The sequence below is a fragment of the Sinohyriopsis cumingii genome, chromosome 1 (assembly GCF_028554795.1).
Source record: "Sinohyriopsis cumingii isolate HCF-2022 chromosome 1, ASM2855479v2, whole genome shotgun sequence".
Lineage (NCBI taxonomy): Eukaryota > Metazoa > Mollusca > Bivalvia > Unionida > Unionidae > Sinohyriopsis > Sinohyriopsis cumingii.
The window spans coordinates 109,812,537-109,833,233 of NC_142961.1; the positions used below are offsets into that span (position 1 = coordinate 109,812,537).

Below are 20,697 nucleotides of genomic sequence, written 5' to 3' on the forward strand. Positions count from 1 at the left end.
CTACAGCATAGTGCAGAGAGAACCCAATTATACATGCAACACATGGATATTCAGCAGTAACAAAATAAAGCAAGAGTGTGAAACAGTCGATGCACTTTGAAAATATGGTATCTACATACATCATGTGAAGTATTATTATGTATAATGTGATTACCTGGTACAGTTCAAACCAAGTCATGGGGACACTAACAATGAACATAAAGATGATCAGCTGGGTGACTCTCCTCCTGATGGAAATCTGCATGCTAAATTCAATCAGCATCACAATTGAAGCCAGGGCCATTAAAGCTGCTATCTGAAAAGCAAATAAACTCTTCCCGTAAAACTGTGACATCTCCTCTTTGAAATAGGAAGAAAAAATTCAGTTGGACAAAATATTTAAAATAACAAGAAATGCCTTCATAGAACACAAATGTTTTGCCCCCCACCCCCAATCTTTGTATGTTCCTGCAGTCAAATGTGCCTCAAAAAACTAGAAGTCACTTAAGCATGAAATGTATGTCATGGTGACCCACTTTTGGTGATAGTGCAACATTCACAAAGTTACATAATTCTGTGGCCAACAATGCTCAATAATGATCACAATACAACACTTAACTGCAGTCACTTAAATGACAACAATACAACACTTAACTGTAGTCATTTAATCATGAAATTTAGGGCAGTGACCTACTTTTGGTGGGATGATGTCGTCCTCACTAAGACACCTATATAAAAAATTGCACAACTCTAAGACTATAAACTATGCCTGAGAAACTGACCTGAATACAAAACTTAACCATGATGTAACAGAAAGATGGACAAATGAATTAATAGACTAGCGTGCTACTTCTACATTCATGGCTGGGGGAAAAAAATGGCTTCGAAATGAGCAAAAGGGATGCTAACTCAGCAAGTTTAATAATGTGAGAATGTTACTTGTTACCATGCTATTATGATGTTCAACAAACTAAACTCATATATCATCAGAATACTGACTGTAATTGGTAAGACACTCAAACAGTCAGATATCTGATCACCTTATTCATGACTGATAAATAAAATTAAAACAAGAGTCCCTTGAAGGGAGAGACACTCATCTAAGGCGAAATAATTTCCAGGGACTAAAGATGATTAGCTCTTCCTTTTAATGGTCTAGTGTTGAAATCATCTTTGACATTCTTCAAATTAGATGCTGTGCTACACATACTATTAGGTTGGCACCATTTTCATTTAGGAAAAGTGGACATCTTTGAGTCTTTTGGTGAAAATCCCATGGCATAATAATCACCCATTCAAGGCAAAAAATGGCAAAAAGATTTTTAAGACAGTCATCACGGCAGTCATATTGGATATACAACTGGTACCATCATCATTTATGACCACCTAGGTATCACAAGAAGTCTATTGGTGAAAACCTCATGCAGACATAGCCATCCATTAAAGAGGAGTAGAGATAACAATATTTTCCATACATGACTTCCTATTCAGGAGTAGCAATTACAAGATTTTCAAGACGAGTGTTGTGGTGGCCATATTGGACATCAGATCAGCACCATTTTCATTTAGGATCAACTAGACATCACGAGAAATCTCAATGTTGTTATTACTATTCATTCAAGAGAGCAGCCATCACAGTTTTCAAGATGGCTGCTCTGGTGGCCATATTGGACAATGGATTGGAACTATTTTCATTTAGGATGAACCAGACATCATAAGAAGCCTTTTAATGAAAACCCCATGCTGATATGACCATCCATTTGGGAAAACTAGTGATAACAAGATTTTCAAGTTGGCCAAAGTATCTAAGTTCTCTTTTAAATAGCCAGGATAACCAGTGAGGATAACCTTGGAAATACTTTTTCTTTACAAATTAAACCCTATGCAATGTACTAAACTGCATAATGCAACTGTAGCAATAACAAGATTTTCAAGACGGCTGCCATGGAAAAGGCATTACATGTATTCTACTCATACCTGAACAAGTTTTTCTAATGGAAGGCCAAATCTAGACTCAATCCACAGAGCCGTTTTCTCGCCAGTGTCATGTGTTACAAGAGTAACACCCTGAATTCTGTCTGTAAGTATCTCATGCACCTCGTGGACATGTTTCTGATCATCGGCCTGCACAAAACGATGCAACAGCTCAACATCCGAATCAGAAAGCTCCAATACGAGATTGTAATCCTGTTTTCCCTTCTGAGGCTCCTTAAAAAAAAAAAAAATAACAGATTGAGAATCATCATAATGGTTATGATTTTGAGTATAATTTAAGGTCTGATGAGGCTGACATAATTAGTCATAAGCCCTGCAGTGACCATGGGACATAGGGACAGATGCATTTTCCTGGGGGTCAGAATCTGTGGGTAAGAATCAGGCTTTGCAAAATTCCTCCCAACACATTCTAATCAGAGGTTATGGTGGGATATCCTGATCCTACACATTCTTATCCAGAGTAAGGGTGTATCAGTATCCCCACCCCCCACTCTGATCCTGAGTTTATCAATGTCAAAACATGCTTCATTTATGTTTTGAAATTATGCATGGGATTCTGCTGAATTTACATCATTTAAAAATTTAGCAATCATACAATAATTGAAATCTCAGCAAGCAATTTTCACAATTAACTTGCATTTTGTGATTGTTAAATTGGAGCCCAAGGACACCACTATACCACACCAATGCTTATTATTATTAAAAAAATTTTTCTCTAATTTCTCTAATTTCTAACAAGAAAAGGGTGCTGGAAAAATAAAAAGTAGAGGCCATTTCATACAGATTTACCAATGAAAATGTGTACTTTATTTAAAAAAATTAATTCATCAGAAAGAGTGAAAAAAGAATTGCTGCACACATGGATTACTGTTTTTCAGATAGCAAAATTTGTCTTTCCATTTCATTCACAAATAAATATTGCAAACATTCATGAGGTCTTACCATAATGATAACATCAATAGTGTCACTTAGTGCACTCATATGGGATAAGTGTATTCTTCACGACCTTCTCACACAAGTAAACTGCATTACATACGAGAAAAATAAAAAATTTACTTTGAGTTTAAACTGCAACAAATTCTACAGATAGAGATGGACAATGCTCCTGAACTTTATGCAAACTGTAGACCAGTGGAAACCAACCTTTTTTTGCTGCAACCATAAACTGGCCACCAGCAGCACCTCCTGACACTCAGGTTTATGATATAATTTCTTCTGATAACCATTCATGACCCTACCGAGGACCTCCCTCAACCCTGATTACATCATAAGTATGAAAAGACAATTCTTTTGAAAACCATATAGCATGACCAATAGCAGCATGAGCATTAAGTAATACATTAATCTGACATCAATGCACACAGCAAGGCTATGTCACATTAGTGCACACAAGGCTGTGTCATAACAGTACACACACAAGGCTGTGTCATAACAGTACACACAAGGTTGTGTCATACTATTACACACACAAGACTGTGTCATAACAGTACACACAAGGCTGTGTCATAACAGTAAACACACAAGGCTATGTCATAGCAGTAAACACACAATGCTTTGTCATAACAGTAGATAACAAGGCTATGTCATAATAGTACACAAAGCTTGTGTCAGAAAAGTACACACAAAGCTGTCATAACAGAGCACACAACATAAAAGAAGTTATTCAATAATGTAAACTTGAGTATATTTGGGTTTTAACAGCCAAGGACTAAAATCAAATTAAACAAATTAAGAAGGAATGATGGAACAAAATTTAACCAAGCTGATGACATCACTGACCATACCAGCATTATAAGGGGAGGTCTGTATACTGAGTGACCACTGTCCCTTTCTATCAAGATGTCTCATTAAAGTACTGATATACTGATTTAGTAAAGGCATTGTAGGAATAATGGAACAAAATTTAACCAAGCTGATGACATCACTGACTATACCAGCATTATAAGGGGAGGTATGTATACTGAGTGACTTTATACTGAGGGAACACTGTACCTTTCCATCAAGATGTCTCAATAGAGTACTGATATACTGCTTCAGTAAAGGCAATGCTGCTTGATCTTGTTTGTAACACTGATCCCCTGTATTGGATGGTGTTGAGGTTGTGGAAGTAGACAAAAAAGGCTCCTTAGTGGCACTCTGTTTATACTCTGTTTCCGATGGTGGTGAGGTTGTGGAAGAAGAGAAAGGTTCCTTAGTGGCATGCTGTTTATCCTCTGCCTGAAAAGTTACCTGAAATAAAAATGGTGCAATCTTCGTTAACCAACCATCTACAGGACTGAATAATTTTTGTAATATATGAGGGAGATGGCTGGGAAGGGATGTACAATACATATGACTATAGTAATTTCAACAACTATCTCTACCATTAATGAGCATGTGTCCAAAATTACACTATACATATTATGAGTAATTCTGACAGACACATTTGTAAATCATTAGGGCAATTCAAACTTTTTAATGTTTCATGAGAAAACATCAAATCACAAATTTCTTTACTGTCTTTTCTTCATTTCTGTAATGAACAAGAAATGATGCTTGCTAAAAAATAAACAATTCAACATAATTTAATACTAGGTCTCACCTGTTCCCAGTCCATGACCCACCACTGACATTCACCATGGCTTAATTCTGTTAACACTCAATAGTGCAACTCTTGATGAAGTAAGCTAGGATATATGAACATTTATGTAAAAATCAAAGTATCTGTAATACTGATACAGCTATCAATGCTCAATATCAACAAAACTTTGGCACTACATTTGAACAATGCTCCAAAAGCATAATGCATAGACATATCAAGGCCTAAGTTATTTACTCCACTGATTATTCTTGGCAAACTGCAAAGGGACCAATTAAATGTTTTTAATTTCTGTGGTTATGGTAAAATTCTGTCCTGCACCATTTGATCTGTTCCAGGTTTGAACTATCTGAATGAGAGACACAAGTGACAACATGGCCTAACAACACACACTTCCTGACATTTGCCCAATAGTCAAATGCAAGCATTGTTATGCCAAAATGATTTTTGGGTCTGTAGGATGCTTTCTATAGAAATTTCCAATACAATGCTGTTGATTGCAAACATTAAATTGTGTTAAGTGGTCTTATGAGATAATTAAGGATTGACCACTTGTTTTTTACATTCACTAAATTATGAAGTGAATCATACTTAATTATGCAGTGTTTATTCAGTGAACATAAAAAATAAACTGGTATATCCAAATAATTAAATTTTACACCTAACAAAAGCAAAAAATTAAAATTTCTTTTAAAAAGTGTGTTAAATAGACAATTCTATCCACATCTAGCCATGCATAAATACACACAAAACATCAATTAGTATCCAAATTTGCAAACAGCCAATCAGAAGACAGCAACCAATTTCCTGACAACATGGCACAAACCAACCCTTGGTCATTAAATCCTTAAATAGGCAGTCTCAAATGTACTACATAGGCCATGCACCCAAAGCGAAATCATTGTAGAAAACTTAGCATATGATTAAACTGAAACATTAATTTCAATTCGCTTCATTATTTTTACACTTATATCTGTGTCAAAATTTGGGAGTGGTGATAACTTGACAGAAAAAGGTTTCATTCCATAGCTTTTGCAATACTGTCTGTAGTATAGTGGAAATGACAAATATGTGTACTTAATAAGACCTTTTTTCATGATGAGAGAGAGAGATAGTCACTGTTATTTATAGATCTCATCAATGCAATAAGTGATCAAAGCACTTGAAATCAATATGGGTTTGTAAGAGCTGATAGCAAATCTGTTTTAAAACTTAAGTGGGGGGGGGGGCTGTTTGTGATTACTATCATTCAAGAATCATTTCTTTAACAAAAGAACTAAGCAGTTGTTGTTTCTGTTGTTTCAAACAAAATTATCTTTGATAAATGCCAAATTAAATGACCCACACACAATTCAGACCTATGTATTTTTGATTGACAGTATATATGGAAATGTGCATTAGTGTATGTAACCTATGTGCACGTGCGAGAGAGAGAGAGAGAAAGAAACTATGACATTGCAAGACTGCAAACCCAAAAATAGCATGACCACTTTCTAAACGCCTGGTGTAGAATTCATCAGCTCAATTCACCCAGTTTAAGTGTAGCAGGTCTATCGTAATTAAAATCCTTTGAGAAACACACTTAACATCTCTGTAAATCCCAACACCAACTTTAGCTTCTGTTGATTCCCCCACTTCCAAAACTTTTTCCATGATGGTCAAGGACAGCTTCACTGTTTTCATGACTATTAAATTCTGCAACAATTTATACGTTTAAATTGGAATTACATCTGAAGAGAATGTTAACTTCTTTAAACTTTTCTTTCAGGCCCTAATTCAAAACACGAAAACACAGCTACAGAAAGCTTGTGTAAAACACAATCAGCTATTCGGTCCAGCCCAAACAATCAACTCATCTTGGCCCTAATATGTGTAACGATGTTACAAAGTACATGTCAGAAAGAAACTTGGACAAACAACATCTGGAATGTCAGGACCTTCAACTTTCAGCTTTTTATTTTCATTCATATGAAGTGATTTTTTTCCATTCACAGCATTATTATTACACACCATAAACATGGCATGATCACACTGACCTCATTTATGTAAAGCCAACATTATATCAATGTAGCTTGCAAATATTTTACAAACATTAAATTTTTAAGTGAATGTTGGAGAAAGTTGTTGTTGTTGTTGTTGTAGGGTTTAATGCCATTTTTTAGCACATGATAGGCTATGCATGGCGGCCAGTATTAATGGTGGAGGAAGACCAGGGAAAACCCCAGAAAGAACCACCGACCCACGAGAAGCTACTGGCAAGCTTTCTCACATACCCACATTGGCCGAATAGGAGGCTCGAACCCACACAGATAGAGGTGAGATGGCAATGATCCGTAACGGAGAGCGCTTTAGACCACTCAGCCACTTGGGGCCCCTGTTGGAGAAATTAATCTATATAACATGGATGAATCAGTGTGGTCATAAACACAAATACTTAGCACATGTTAGTAAAGCATAACATGTAGGTCACAGTGACCTTATTAGGTTGTAAAGTGTAATATTAACAGATGCATTTAACTATCAAGTTTCATAACAGGAACATAAATAGCATGCATAAATTAACTTTAAACACAAAATTTCAACAAAGTCACTGAAGCATGAAACATATAGGTCACCTGTAACATTTTGCAATAAAACTCTAAAACTTATCAAGACACCTCCACTCACCAAGTTGAAAGATTCTACAATGGAAAAGTATACATATAACATGCCAATAATTCATATGGTCAAGAGCCAAACAAAAACTTTAGTAAACACAGTAAAGATTAAATATATATCATGACAACCTTCTTTTCTTGTAAAGGTGTGCATATCAAAATCAATTTCATCATCCCAGCTTGAATAGTGCCTGAAAAATGAACATCAAACATGAAACTGAACACAACTCTGTGAAGTGTATAAAATAGGTCATAATGACCTACTAATGAAAGTAGTACTCATCAAGATGCATTTTCTAACCAAATTTCATGACTCTAGATAAGACAGTATGTACCAGAGGTAAAAAAATTTTTGGATATGCTCTTTGACATTTCAGTTTTGGTGGCCGGGAGGGGCTGGGGACATATTAGTTTCACCAAGTTAATATTCCAGCAACTGTTCAGTTGTATATATCTATCATCATTTCAACCCACAATGAAATGTTTAAAAATAACTTCAATAAACCCATAAAAAAAAATTTGTGATATATTTTGACTGGAGAAACAATAAGTTATATCACTACATGCATTGGAGATCGACATTTCATGCACAATAAAAAAGTTAGGAAAAAGACAAAACATCTGTACATCTACTAATTAATACAGATAGCTATTTGTATATATTCAGTATGGATATAGATATTTCATTTTTTCTCAACTATCATCATTATGTATGCAGCAAACATCAAAAATCTTGTGCTGCATGTATGTGACATGTTCTTTGCTGAACACCAGTATTATATATATTATTGATAGCCATTTCAAAATATCGTAGTCACAGATTCATCTGTCTTGCCTGACAAATCAGTCATTTTGAGGAATGTACATGTTCAATGTATCCCACATGATTGACAAGAGCTGGCTTTTATTTGTAAAACACCAAGACTGACAAAATTTAAATACCTGCTTGTGTTATTCAAATAATTCCCATCACAATCGATCTTTTGTCATGTCTCAGTTATGGAAACTGGTTTATTTGGATAACAATTTTAACCTAAAAGAAGTCAAGAATGATGCTGTTGAAACTTCTTGACTTCAACTTAGAATTGTCATCCCAATAATAACTCTTTCTCTTGATGGTTAATGTTATTTATGAGAACACATTTGAAAATAATAGTGCTGGTCTTTCTTATGATATTATTAATTGTCAAAAACTTCATTCCCTTTCTGAAAAACCAACTGACAGAATTCAGGTGCTTTGTTTGCTTGGTTAGTCTTTACTTACGTCTGGATCTCTGTTATTACTTTAACTTGAATTAACTTCAACAGTATTTACCGTTGTAGAAATGCTGATAATTTTAATTAGGGACTGTTATAGCATGCTGATAATTTTAATTAGGGACTGTTATAGCATGCTGACAATTTTAATGGTGGAGTTTGTTAGATGCTTGACAGTATGCACAGCAGTATAAAGATGGACCCACTCAAGCATGACAGTGTATGCCTTTATCTTCTTGGCTTTTGGAAGTGCAAGGGCAGAATTTGGAAGCAATTAATGACTGAAGGGAACAAAGTTAAGATTACATTCATAACTATGAATGTCCAACAGGAATATTTTGCAGTCTATTAAAATATCATTACCACTGGACAAGTCCAGCTTATACAAGGGTTCACAAAGGCAAGGTCTTACTATGCGAAAATCTTATGTAGTAACGAACTAAATGCAAAAACTTAACCTAACAAAGTAAAATTAGAAATGTAGGCTAAAGTGAACTCTTTATTTGTGGATGTGGTACTAAGAGAGTTATATATAATCTCTAGTTCAATGATTCAAATACAAACAATAAAAACAAAATCTAAAGCTAGTCAACTGTGAAATATAGGTCACAGTAGCATACTTTTAATGAGGATATACTACTCATTATGATGCATCCTCTTACCAAGTTTCATGATAACAGGTACAACAATATTATGTGGATCCTTCCGAGCTAAAGGGAAATTTGTCCCCTTGCCCTATTTGTAAATGTTTCACCATAAAATGTGACAGTTCTCTAAGGTAATTCAAGCCAAAATAGAAAGATGATAACTTACAAGAAAAACAAAATTATGGGGAAAGAGTATATACTCATGTATACAGATCCAACTGCAAACAACAGAAACACAGATCCTTATCTGCCATCCTATATGCCGGCAGAACAGGGTCTACATCAATTGTTCAACCGATTAACAAACAGCACAGACTCAAGTAAGCAGTCATATAAGGTGCTGCCAAATCTAGTCTACGTAGTTTGCAGCTGGATCCAATTTATAAGTGAGTATATTCGTTACGTTGTTGTCCAATTATTAAGATAATTAACATAATCTTTCCTTCGTACCATCCTTGTGGGAAAATAAGACCCCACTTATGCATTGTCCAAACAAAATAAATCAGAATATAATAGCTGCTTTTTTCCGCCCATTTTTCTAAATTAAAAATGTGATTGAGTCATGAAATGAAAGATGAGAACAAAAAGAAAATCCATTTACTTTCCAAATAGAAGAAGGCAAAGTTTATATTATTTTAACAACTTAGTCACTCACTTCACCTGGTAGTGTGACCCCTGCAGTTATAAATTTTTGTTTGATTTGTGTATTATGTAATTTCATTGCACAAATACATGAGTAAATGCATTGGAGAAGAATAATGGTCAATGGTAAACCAAGTAACAAAGAAAATTCATTGAATCACCCACTCATTGTAAAGGATTGGCAGAAAATGTAGATGATAATGTAAATTGGTTTGAAATTATTCTAATCAGTAATATAACAAGTACCTCCTTGTTATAAAAACGTGTAATTCTCACAAATGCTACATCTCCATAATGCATTATTGAAGTCACATTGAGAACTTTGTGTTGGGTACTATTAATGGGCATGACAGCCACAATAATGTCCAAATTAAGTCAGCTGTTTATGTCAAGAAAAATGATGTTCAATTCTACATTATTGTTTATGTATATATGAAATTCACTGATTAAAGAGATTTTATTTTTACATGGAGTGATGTGACTGATGCTTTTGTTGGACACAAGCAGTTTTTCATACCTTATACCTTGACATAAAGTCCGACTGGTATACTAAAATTAAAATTTGCATTCAATTAATGCATTATTGCATATTTTTTTTTAAAACAACTCCTTTTGTGCCAGTATTCATGTGACTGATGTCAATATTCACCAGATAGACGGGTAGCAGAGTGCTCTGGGTTCGAGTCTCAGGCTCAGCCAGTGTAGGTACGTGAGGTTTTTCCAGGTATTGTCCAGCATGTATAGCTGATCTTGCACGGAGAAATGGCATTAAACCAGAGATTCTGCTAGGGTTGCACAACTACCAGTACAAAGGTGGAAAAAATCAGTACCAGTCCAAATTTTACCGGTACAAATGCTAATCAGCCAGTATCATTCAATGCATGGTTTATCATCTGCTTAAATTAGGGAAAATTATGTTCCAAACAATATTTCAGAGAAAGAAAATTAATGCATTTCTGACTTTATCATAAGCTGCATTGATAATAAAGTCACAACATCATCACCATTCCCAACCCATTTTAGACATTTTGATATTAATGTTGTGTTGTGGGGTCAGAGCCAATTACCTATCGAAACAATGGAATTCGTCATAGGGTAGCCACTTACTAGCAGGCCTAGCAAACTTAACAACCATAGGTTGGGCTGGAATCTCTACACGAATATCAACAGTCTCATTACTGTCTGGTACTGGGACAAATTTTACCAGGAAAAGATGGCATATACCGATGAAACTGAATCTCTCTGGTAAACCAAAAACAACAACAACAATACTCACCCGATAGATGAAAAAATATAGGTATATGCACAAAATACAAATTATCACACAGTAATTTTTAAATCAGTATATAACTCCTCATCCAAATGTACACTTTATTTAACTACAATACAAAAGATTTGTTTTATGTTAACCTGTTTTCCCCAAAATTCACAAAAGTAAGCAGTTCATGATTAAAAACAAATCTGATTTAATTTATTACAAAATTATATTCATAGGTGTCAAAACTACACAGATTTATATATAACTCTTTACCATGTTTAATTGAGAACTTGATTTGTTCTTCATATTATGACTGAAATTTATCAACATATCAAACATAATGTTTGCAAAAACATATATCCATGTCAATACATCATCTGTAACAACAGTATCAATCTTTATTATATTTAGAGGGTTTGACTTTTTCAATATTTTATAATACCAGAAATGTGTTTTGCGTAAGATACACTATATTCTAAAATGTCATGATAATTATTTTCTTTCAGTAACATCTGAAAGAAAACAAGAATTATTGATTATTTTGCTTCCAAATAATTTTAACACAATCATAAAAATAAGTTTCTCTTACATCTCAATAAGAACATTAAAATAATTATACTGCAACTAAACTGCATCACAGCCACCACTTATACAAATCAACCCTAACAAGTCAATAAACTATCACAATAACAATAATAAAGTATAACTCATGTACAGTGGGGTCCAAGAAAATAAGACAGCAGTTTAAGCAAGGCTGTGAGTTACTGACGGGCCTCTGATAATATGCATCCAAGCTAGACAGTGACAATGAGAAGGGTTTAATAGCCACTTGATATTCATTTTGGGATTAATTGGGAATAAATGTCAATAAATAAAGTTGTTCACTTTTCTGTATAAATCACCTTTGTTTTCAAGATAACCAACATTTACAAGATTGTTAAAAACATTACTCTGTGAGGTTTCAAGACACATCACATGTACCTTGGAAAACATTGTGTATTGTCACTGCATTTTGTCTGTGAATGTGGATATATTCAAGTTTCATTGTTGATTCACAACAAAAAAAAAGCTTCCTTTCTTCATGAAGTAGGAACATTTAACTTGTGAATCAGCAACCATTTGTGAATCAACAACCATCAACGTGAAAACTCAATTTTAAAACAAAAAGTTTCTTGTAAAGTAGACAAATAATGATGACATGATTTCTTTGCAAATAATATTTAAATTTCTGCTCATCTTGAGCAAACCTCAAGAATTCTAAGTTCACTACAAACTCTGGAACTCAATTCTACATAATAACATCTGTGAAACAAAACATTTCATGCACCAAGTACTCCCATTGCCATCCCTGAACACATTTGCAACTTTGTTGGATAAACAACTGATTAATGTTAGAGATTTTAATAATGCTATCTACACGATAATATTTATAACATTGTTCAACTTGTCAATTATAATGAGCTGAACTTACAAACTATCATTACCACTAGTTCTTATGCAGGTAGAATTTGAACTTTTAACTATTTTATTATTATTCCACTCCCCTTATTTGATTTGATATAAAAGTTGCATTTAACATGATAATACTAAAAAACGGTATACTTTTAATTAATTGTAACAATACAACAAGCTCTTCCACAAATTAGGGATCAAATAGGAACTGACTATTGCCTTAATCCCACTGACTACTACCTGTGCAGCTTAACATAATTCCATTACAATTACTTTAACTTTGATAGCTTGCACAATACATGATTGATACTTACTTTGCTGAAACAGATTTAAAAAAATTAATTTCACCACACACACAAAAACTTGTGTACTGATGACTTAGCTGTTAGAATTTTCATGCATCCAAAAATAAAAAGTATGTATACTTCTATGGGGATTGCATCCTGCCAAACCCTGTTTTATGATATTACTGTATACACGTTCGTGGGTTAAAACAATGGAACCTTCAAAATTCAGGTACAGAACTTCCATCAAGAGAGTCTTGAATGATCAAACTCTGATGCCAATAATACTTTGGAATTAATGTTTCTCTGGTGTCAGGGATTGAAAAATGTCCAAAAATCCAGTTGCCCAGTCAGGCAAGTACTAAATATTGTATTCACCCATAATAAACTTTTTCTCAACCAGCTATTATAGAAATTTAAATGTGGACAACAACCTAAATTCGGTTGTGTGAAAGGTTATTTTTTTAAATGACCCTTCTAAAATGAGCTGTAAGTAATTATAAACTGCAACAGTCTGCTACAATTCTATTAGGCGTTTATTAGTACAAAGAGTGAAACCAATGCACTTGTGCCAACTTGATCAAAACAAATGAAAAACTTCTGGTAGAATGTATGAACTTTCAGTCAACAAACTTCATAATATTCTCAACAGAAATATTTTGGTCAACCCTGAATCAGCACTTGCATGCAATGGGCGAGTGATTGTAAAATTCACTTGATAGATATTTTCCAGCCCTGGGTGCAGACTCTATTCAAGGATATGCACTTGCAGAATTCTTGCTTACTTCTGAAACACACCAAAAAATTAACCAAATGTGTTAATTTTGGTCATTATATCTTCAGGCCTTTCCATTATTTCTTCATTACATCCCTACTATATTCGGAAAATTCTCTCCTTTTTTGCTAAAGGAGGTGGTCAATTTTACTTCTAAATTTTTAGAATAGACCCTGGGTGTGACAATAAATTTATTCTCAATATTTACCTCTTTCTCCACCTTTTTGATCATGGTCTTGCTGGAGTGATCAAAGTTGAGCATATCATGGGGGTTAATCCAGTCATCCCTATTTTCTTTCTGCTTCATCTTCACTGGGGTCAGGCATACAACCCCTACCAACAGATACATCAAGGGTCTCCACATGTCTGGTGAGACTAAAAGGCACAAGCAAAATGTATAAAATCAAGGGTAGATAAATCCATTGCCCAGGACAATTAAAAATCAAAACCGAACAACCACATGACTCAAAGACAACCAGCTCTTCATTGCATGGATTGAAATAAGTACTTCTGCCACAATGCAAAATAAAAATAACAGGTTCTCAGCAAGAATACATAAATATTTTGGCACTCATTTCACATAATTTTCACACAAAAATGTCAAATTTTTAATAAACAATTAAACTGAAATTTTCTTAAAGATGTTGAGCATGATGAGATTTTTTTGTCAAACACTAACAAAGCCAACCCAAGCTGATTTTCATGCAATACAAAGACCTTGTGTCCATATGTTTTTACTTTGTAGATAAGCACTAAGCAATTCGATTTAAAACCCATTCTAACGATAATAAACAGCTAGTCTGAGCTGTCCTTTATCAAAGTGCATGGAGCAGAGTTAAATTGGGATTGGGTTCAAGTTGTCCCAAACCTAGGCCAACTTGCTCTGTGGCAACTTTTCTTAGATTCATATCCAGTTTCAGCAATGCAGTACAGCTCTAAGCTGTCCCAATGAAACAATGCTTCATTATCTTTACTTTTAATGCTTTATCTGCATCTTCATTCAAAGTCATACAGGTTCATGTATGTGTTCAACATCAATTGTTTCAGTAATGGGCGTCATTTATTAGAATCTGATTCTACATACCTTTAAATGGCATTTATTCACTTTATTTGGATCCTCATACATCCATATTATTTTGGAAGGTCATTATTTATACGTCCCAAGAACTACATAATGCAAAATCATTTTTAAAGTACATGTACAATTTTGGGAGAAATTAACCTGCAGGTGTGATCTAGTACAATCCATACTGAATGTCACATGCTCTGATGTCACAATGAAAGCTAGTGTCACATCTTGAGCAACAAGTTTGTACTAGTCTATACTGTGATGATTTTGGGGCCCCGAGTGGCAGAGTGGTCTAAAGTGCTCTCCATTACGGATCACTGCCATCTCACGTCTGTCTGCATGGGTTTGAGTCTAGGATTCGGCCAATGTGGGTATGTGATAAAGCTTGCCAGTAGCTCCTCGTGGGTCGGTGGTTCTTCCTGGGGTTTTCCTGTGTTCTTCCTCCACCATTAATACTGGCTGCCATGCATAGCCTATCGTGTGCTGAAAAATGGTGTTAAACCCCACAACAACAACAACAACAACTACAATGATTAGACTCAACATGCTCCTTTCTTGACTTGGTTTAATACCTGGCCACCATTGTAAAAGTCCATAATTATCGATAATTTTCATTCGGACGTTTCTTAGTGACAGTTAAGGTGCAGAGTGCTCAATAACCAGGATTGAATAGACTTTGGTTAAACAAAATTGGCATTAAATTTTAAAACAACAATTTATATTTAACATAAATGCGCATTCATAACCTGTTTAACATTTACTATAACACTAATTAGTGAGTAACTGCTGGTCCAATTTAGAAAACAAACAAACAAACAAACAAAAAAATACCCAATTACAATTATAAAAACAAATTGAGCACGTTAGGAAAATACCCAACCTCTCAACCTGTATTGAGCTGTCAAGAGGACATTTTATGTACCTCTGTTCTTCAATAGCGATCAAGATATAATGGTCTGGGGTATGAAAATGGCAGATTGGGGTATGAAAATGGCTCCTGGGCTCGCAAAACTCTACAGTACACTAACAATATCTCATTAACAACCATTTCTAACAACCACTTCTTTATACCCATGCATTTTCGATTCCGCATACTTTTATATTTCATACTTATTTTACCTTCCTTCGTTTGCTATTTGATGCATATATGTACACGACAAAATGAAAGTAACTAAACTATACAGTACCCATACCTCTTTGAACAAATGATATACACGCAAAATTTTTAAAAACTTCACCAAATTATAACATTTCTGCAATGTGTCACCTTGGACTGAGCATCAGCTTGGCATAAATTTAACAAAAAGTAAATAATAAAATTAAAAATAAAACTATAAAAGACAACACGTCAAACAAGCGAAAATACTCATGACATTTTTCTTTTTTGAGACTATTCGGCTTCCCGCGGGACAAGGGAAATCACTCTTCCAAACCACTGCGTATTTAAGTATGGTGATCCAGTTTTGAAAGAAACTAGAGCATGAAACATTAACCGTATAATATAATGATACAATTGTACTGTCAATATTGGTACACGCAGTTAGATTGAGATATTTGCATTATAACTTTCTTATTACAATTAATAGTGACGTCACATATTTATCTAAGTTGGGTCGGTGGCATATGCTATAATAAAGATCTCACACACACGCACTCTCTCTCTCTCTCTCTCTCTCTCTCTCTCTCTCTATATATATATATATATACAATGTGAAAGAATATATTTTTAACTTGATTTGCCCGACATTCAAACTATTTGACTTGCTATCCTACCTAATTCATTCTTGATATAAAACCATTTTGTGATTATTTCATGATACCAATAATATATTTACAAAATACGTTACGTACAGCTTCTATGCCACAACTTTTCACCAGTAATACGAAATTGGGGCTAGTTTAGAATCAAATATTTGGTTACAAGTTTGGTAGAAATTTTACCAAAACTATTTAATATAGTTTTCAGATCTTAAAGTGTCTCATGCTGTTTGTGCTGCTAGGGTTTGCTTTTTTTATTTATATACCAAGAGTGTTTATAATAAAATGACTATTACTAAAAATTACAGCTTTCATATCTTCTAAATTATGATTTTAATCTTTATCGGGTTTACTTTTAGTTTCCAGATCTACATACGGTATAAAGTGTATTGTTTTAAGCTGTCCAAAAAATGCGTGTAGTTTAGTCATTTACAAAAATAAAATAAAAAAATAAAAAATAAAATGGTTGATAAAATAACGTTGCCTTTCCCCAGCCGGAGAGACATTTTGGAGTTTTAATGCAAACTTTGACATTTGCATATGTAGTTTCAATGTCGTAAAAATTTTACTTACATTTACCTTTACCAATTTATTGTAAAGTAAGCACCAATCAATACGATCAAACCTTTTTTCATAATCACCCTCTTTGTTTCGTCAGATATTTACATATCAAGTTGCTTTGAGTAAATATATTATTCACAGTGGAGTAACCACCAGTTTGTTCTTCAGCTAACATATAATTTTCAACGACCCAGTTGACTAATCTTTCATTTATAAAGAAGTAAATATTTCGCTGAAGACTGGTAAAAGTCTAACACCTCTATATTTTTATACACTTGTATTCCCCTTCTGTGAATGGATACGATAACAGATATTGCCAAACACTTAGTAAGAAGTCCTAAATCATATAATTTACTGAATTAGAAACTAAAATAGATACCGTGATATTTCAAGTAGCCTCAAAGGTCATCAGTATCATCAGAATTTCCCAATATTAAACTTGTAAAGACGGATTGTACTTCTTCTTCAGATATTTTATGGTCCAGATTTTAATGGCGTCTGTCAATTGTTTCGTTTAACCTAAAGTGTTGATCCATCTAATAATGTATTGTTACAACTCTATGGTCTTGAACTATGTAACAGAACAGAGCGAAAACCAACAAGTTTTGCAAAATTCAACAAATAATTTATTTCCCTAGAACAAAAAGTGAAAAGGTAAAAAAATGACAATCTTGTAAATTAAATCCAGAATAGTCCTAAAAGCTATGTCACAAGTCCAAATGTATAGAGTTCCAAGTGAATTCAAGTGGTGTTCCGAATGAATTCCAATTTTGAACGTGCTGATGTACAAGTAGCCCGGAATAGTACCGTCAGACTTGATGTATCACAATGATATAATCCAAAATGTCTTTTAAATAGTGATTAGTCAAACAAGAATTAATAAACACTTTCTAATTCCAGTGAATAATTTAAATAAATAAATCCTCCCGAACTAAAAACTGAACAAAAAAAACAAAAAAAAAAACAAGACTGATTCCACTTCAAAGGTTAAAATATGAATTATCAATTTTAATATAATCAACCTTAATAAAAGAACATAAGACACAATTTGAGAGTCATGGTTGTATTTACATTGTAAACGGCCAACACAACAGCTGATGCAGGTACCCCAAAACAGTGTAATGTTCTTCTGAGTCGTTAATTACTTGCCTGACTTCAATATTTTCTCAGTGAAGTTATTAATTTATCCCATTACAAAACCTTTTCATATTTGGAAATTCTGACTGTTTCACCAATTATTAATTACAGAGTATTATTTGTAGTTGCCAAATAAGCTAATAGATTGATCCACACCTTTAACATAATTGTTTCCACGCTCATTTCAACTGGAGTCATATCAATTGATCTGTGATGAGTACTGTCATACCCTTTAATTAACTTTGGATAACAAATGAATATATCTTCTTTTGTGGATTTTATTTTGTCCCGTGTGATAAATAAGCCATATACTTCGATAAGGCAATACAACATTCTTGAATGTGCATGGCCGACAAGAGGGGGTGGTGGCAACCCGTAAGGGGGCCCATGCCGAACAACACTTTGTAATTTTATAAAAGAAAAATTTAGTTTGAACAAGAACTAGGAGAGGCCCGAGTGTTTCTTACGCCAGGGTCCGTGATCGCTCTCTACGGCCCTGTCTGAATGTGTGCCGATAGCTGTATTCAGATCACCTCGGCAAGTTACAAAACATGGATTCACTGAGAAGTTGCGAATACATCGAATTTTTGTTTTCATTAACAATATCTCGATAAATCCTAAAATGAATTCAATCGCAGAAATAGCTGATGCACATGAATTTCGAGCTGGCATTCAACTGTACTACTACTACTACTGGGGCCCCGAGTGGCCGAGTGGTCTAAAGCGCTCACCGTTCCGGATCACCCATCCCACCTCTGTCTGCGTGGGTTTGAGTCCAAGGCTCGGCTAGCGTAGGTGCGTGGGAAAGCCTGCCAGTAGCTTCTCGTGGGTCGGTGGTTCTTAACTGGGTTTTCCAGGGTTCTTCCTCCACCCGTTATACTGGCCGCCATGTATAGCCTGTCTTGTGCTGAAAAATGGCGTTAATCCCTAGAACAACAACAACAACTACTACTACTAACAATAATACAGAAAAGTGCAAATAAAATCCCTAGAATCCGATTTTTCAGCTAGCATAACAAATACATTTGATCAGTTATGTTACGTGTCGTAATCACGACAAAAAAGTCCTTATAATGAATAACAAAAACGACATCTGAAAAGAGACCCCTCTCAGAAGTGTCATACGGAATACTTGATTTATTAATGTAAGTGTGTGTGTGTGTGTGTTTGTGTGTGTGTGTGTGTGTGTTTGTGTGTGTGTGTGTGTGTGTGTATGAGTGTGCGTGCTTGCGTGCGTGTAATTAAAAAAAGTAATAATTTCGTGAAACGGAAAGTTACTTGATTTTTATTCGATTAATTACTATTTTTCTATTATTTTTTTTCCTTAATATTTCGAAGAAACGCATGGAACCATTAAATACAGCGATACATCTCAAATTAAATACGCTTTGTAACCGTGGTACCTGTTACGACTCTATGGTCTTAAACGATGCAAAAGAAAAGGGTGAAACCAACTGGTTTTGTAAAATACAGAAAATAATTTTTCCCCTGGAGATAAAGTGAAAAGATTAAAAACAACTGACAGAGTTGTGAATTAAATCCTAAATAACCATAAAGGTTCGATCACATTTCCAAAAGCATCAAATATTTCAGACGAGTTCCAGTGGTGTTCCGAATGATGTTCAATCTATTGTGCTGATGTGCCAATATTCTGGAATAGTTTGATGTGCTAACAGTCTTGATGCATTATAATGATTTAATCCAAAATGTCTTTAAATTAATTCTCAGTAATTCCAAATAGTTAGTTGATCCTGAAGTTTATGAGCACCTTGTAATTCCAAAGAATAAGTAAAATAAATAAATAAAATCCTCTTAACTGAATACAACTAAATGACTCCACTAAGACTGTTGTTAAGATAAGAATAACAAATTCTCCGATAAAAAATTCTTCACATAAAAAACTAAGACTCAATTTTTTAATCAGAACGAGATTTGAATAATCAGTTCTAGATCAAATGGTCCTTTAGCAGTGAACCAATCAAAAATTAGGTCACCTGGTTTTCCACAGGGGAAACACATGATAATGTTTTACTCAAATCCTATAAAATTCATAAACAACATTTCTTCTACCTCTTCTTAGGCTAAAAGGCCACTATAACATGGTTAACAAACAAACCTTTAGAATCTATAATCATAAAAATTAACACACATAAATATTCATAACAAACCTAACAATTCTGGTATTCCACATTCGGAAAACAGTTTCACACAAGCCAATACTTGCTTTCACGTACATAATTCCATTTCGTATGCCAAAATTCCATTTCGCATTGTGAATTGATCAATTTTGATAATTAAGATCATTTTGAACTAACAAATTTATAACTTTAACATAAATAACGAGAACAGTTCTGAAAGTTTATGATTTTACTGATCGACTAACCTTTAAAAAAAATCAGAAACTATTAATCGTCAGGACTCAGTCCTTCATTTCTTACGCCAAGTCCCACTTTGCTGGACAAATTAATAATCAACTGTTAGCTTTGTACCACGCACGACTGACTAAAAATTTAAATTAAAATAGCATTGTATTAATAATTGTATAAATAATGCATAGTCTATGATTCCCTTTCTCATGACGACTACCAATTCCACTCAAATCAATCACTCGATTAAAGTTTATAACATTTAAAGTAGCTAGGTACTAT

The 20,697-nt window shown here is 34.2% G+C and overlaps 1 protein-coding gene across 4 annotated transcripts in view; it reads right to left on the minus strand.

Annotated features, from left to right (window-relative positions):
- The window catches only part of LOC149807584 (chloride channel CLIC-like protein 1), a 29,945-nt gene extending 13,951 nt beyond the window's left edge, over positions 1-15,994 (minus strand). The window contains exons 1-5 of one of the 4 annotated variants that reach the window (XM_089968386.1): positions 15,861-15,994; positions 13,733-13,899; positions 3,967-4,203; positions 1,957-2,187; positions 155-295 (exon numbers count right to left, since the gene is read on the minus strand). In XM_089968386.1, coding sequence (XP_089824512.1) covers positions 155-295; positions 1,957-2,187; positions 3,967-4,203; positions 13,733-13,888 — 765 coding nt within the window. In that variant the 5' untranslated portion in view covers positions 13,889-13,899; positions 15,861-15,994. Of the gene's footprint in view, positions 1-154; positions 296-1,956; positions 2,188-3,966; positions 4,204-13,732; positions 13,900-15,786 lie in introns of all 4 variants that reach the window. The other 3 variants (XM_089968392.1, XM_089968402.1, XM_089968377.1) reach the window with 3 other exon arrangements.
- Positions 15,995-20,697: the final 4,703 nt, after the last annotated feature.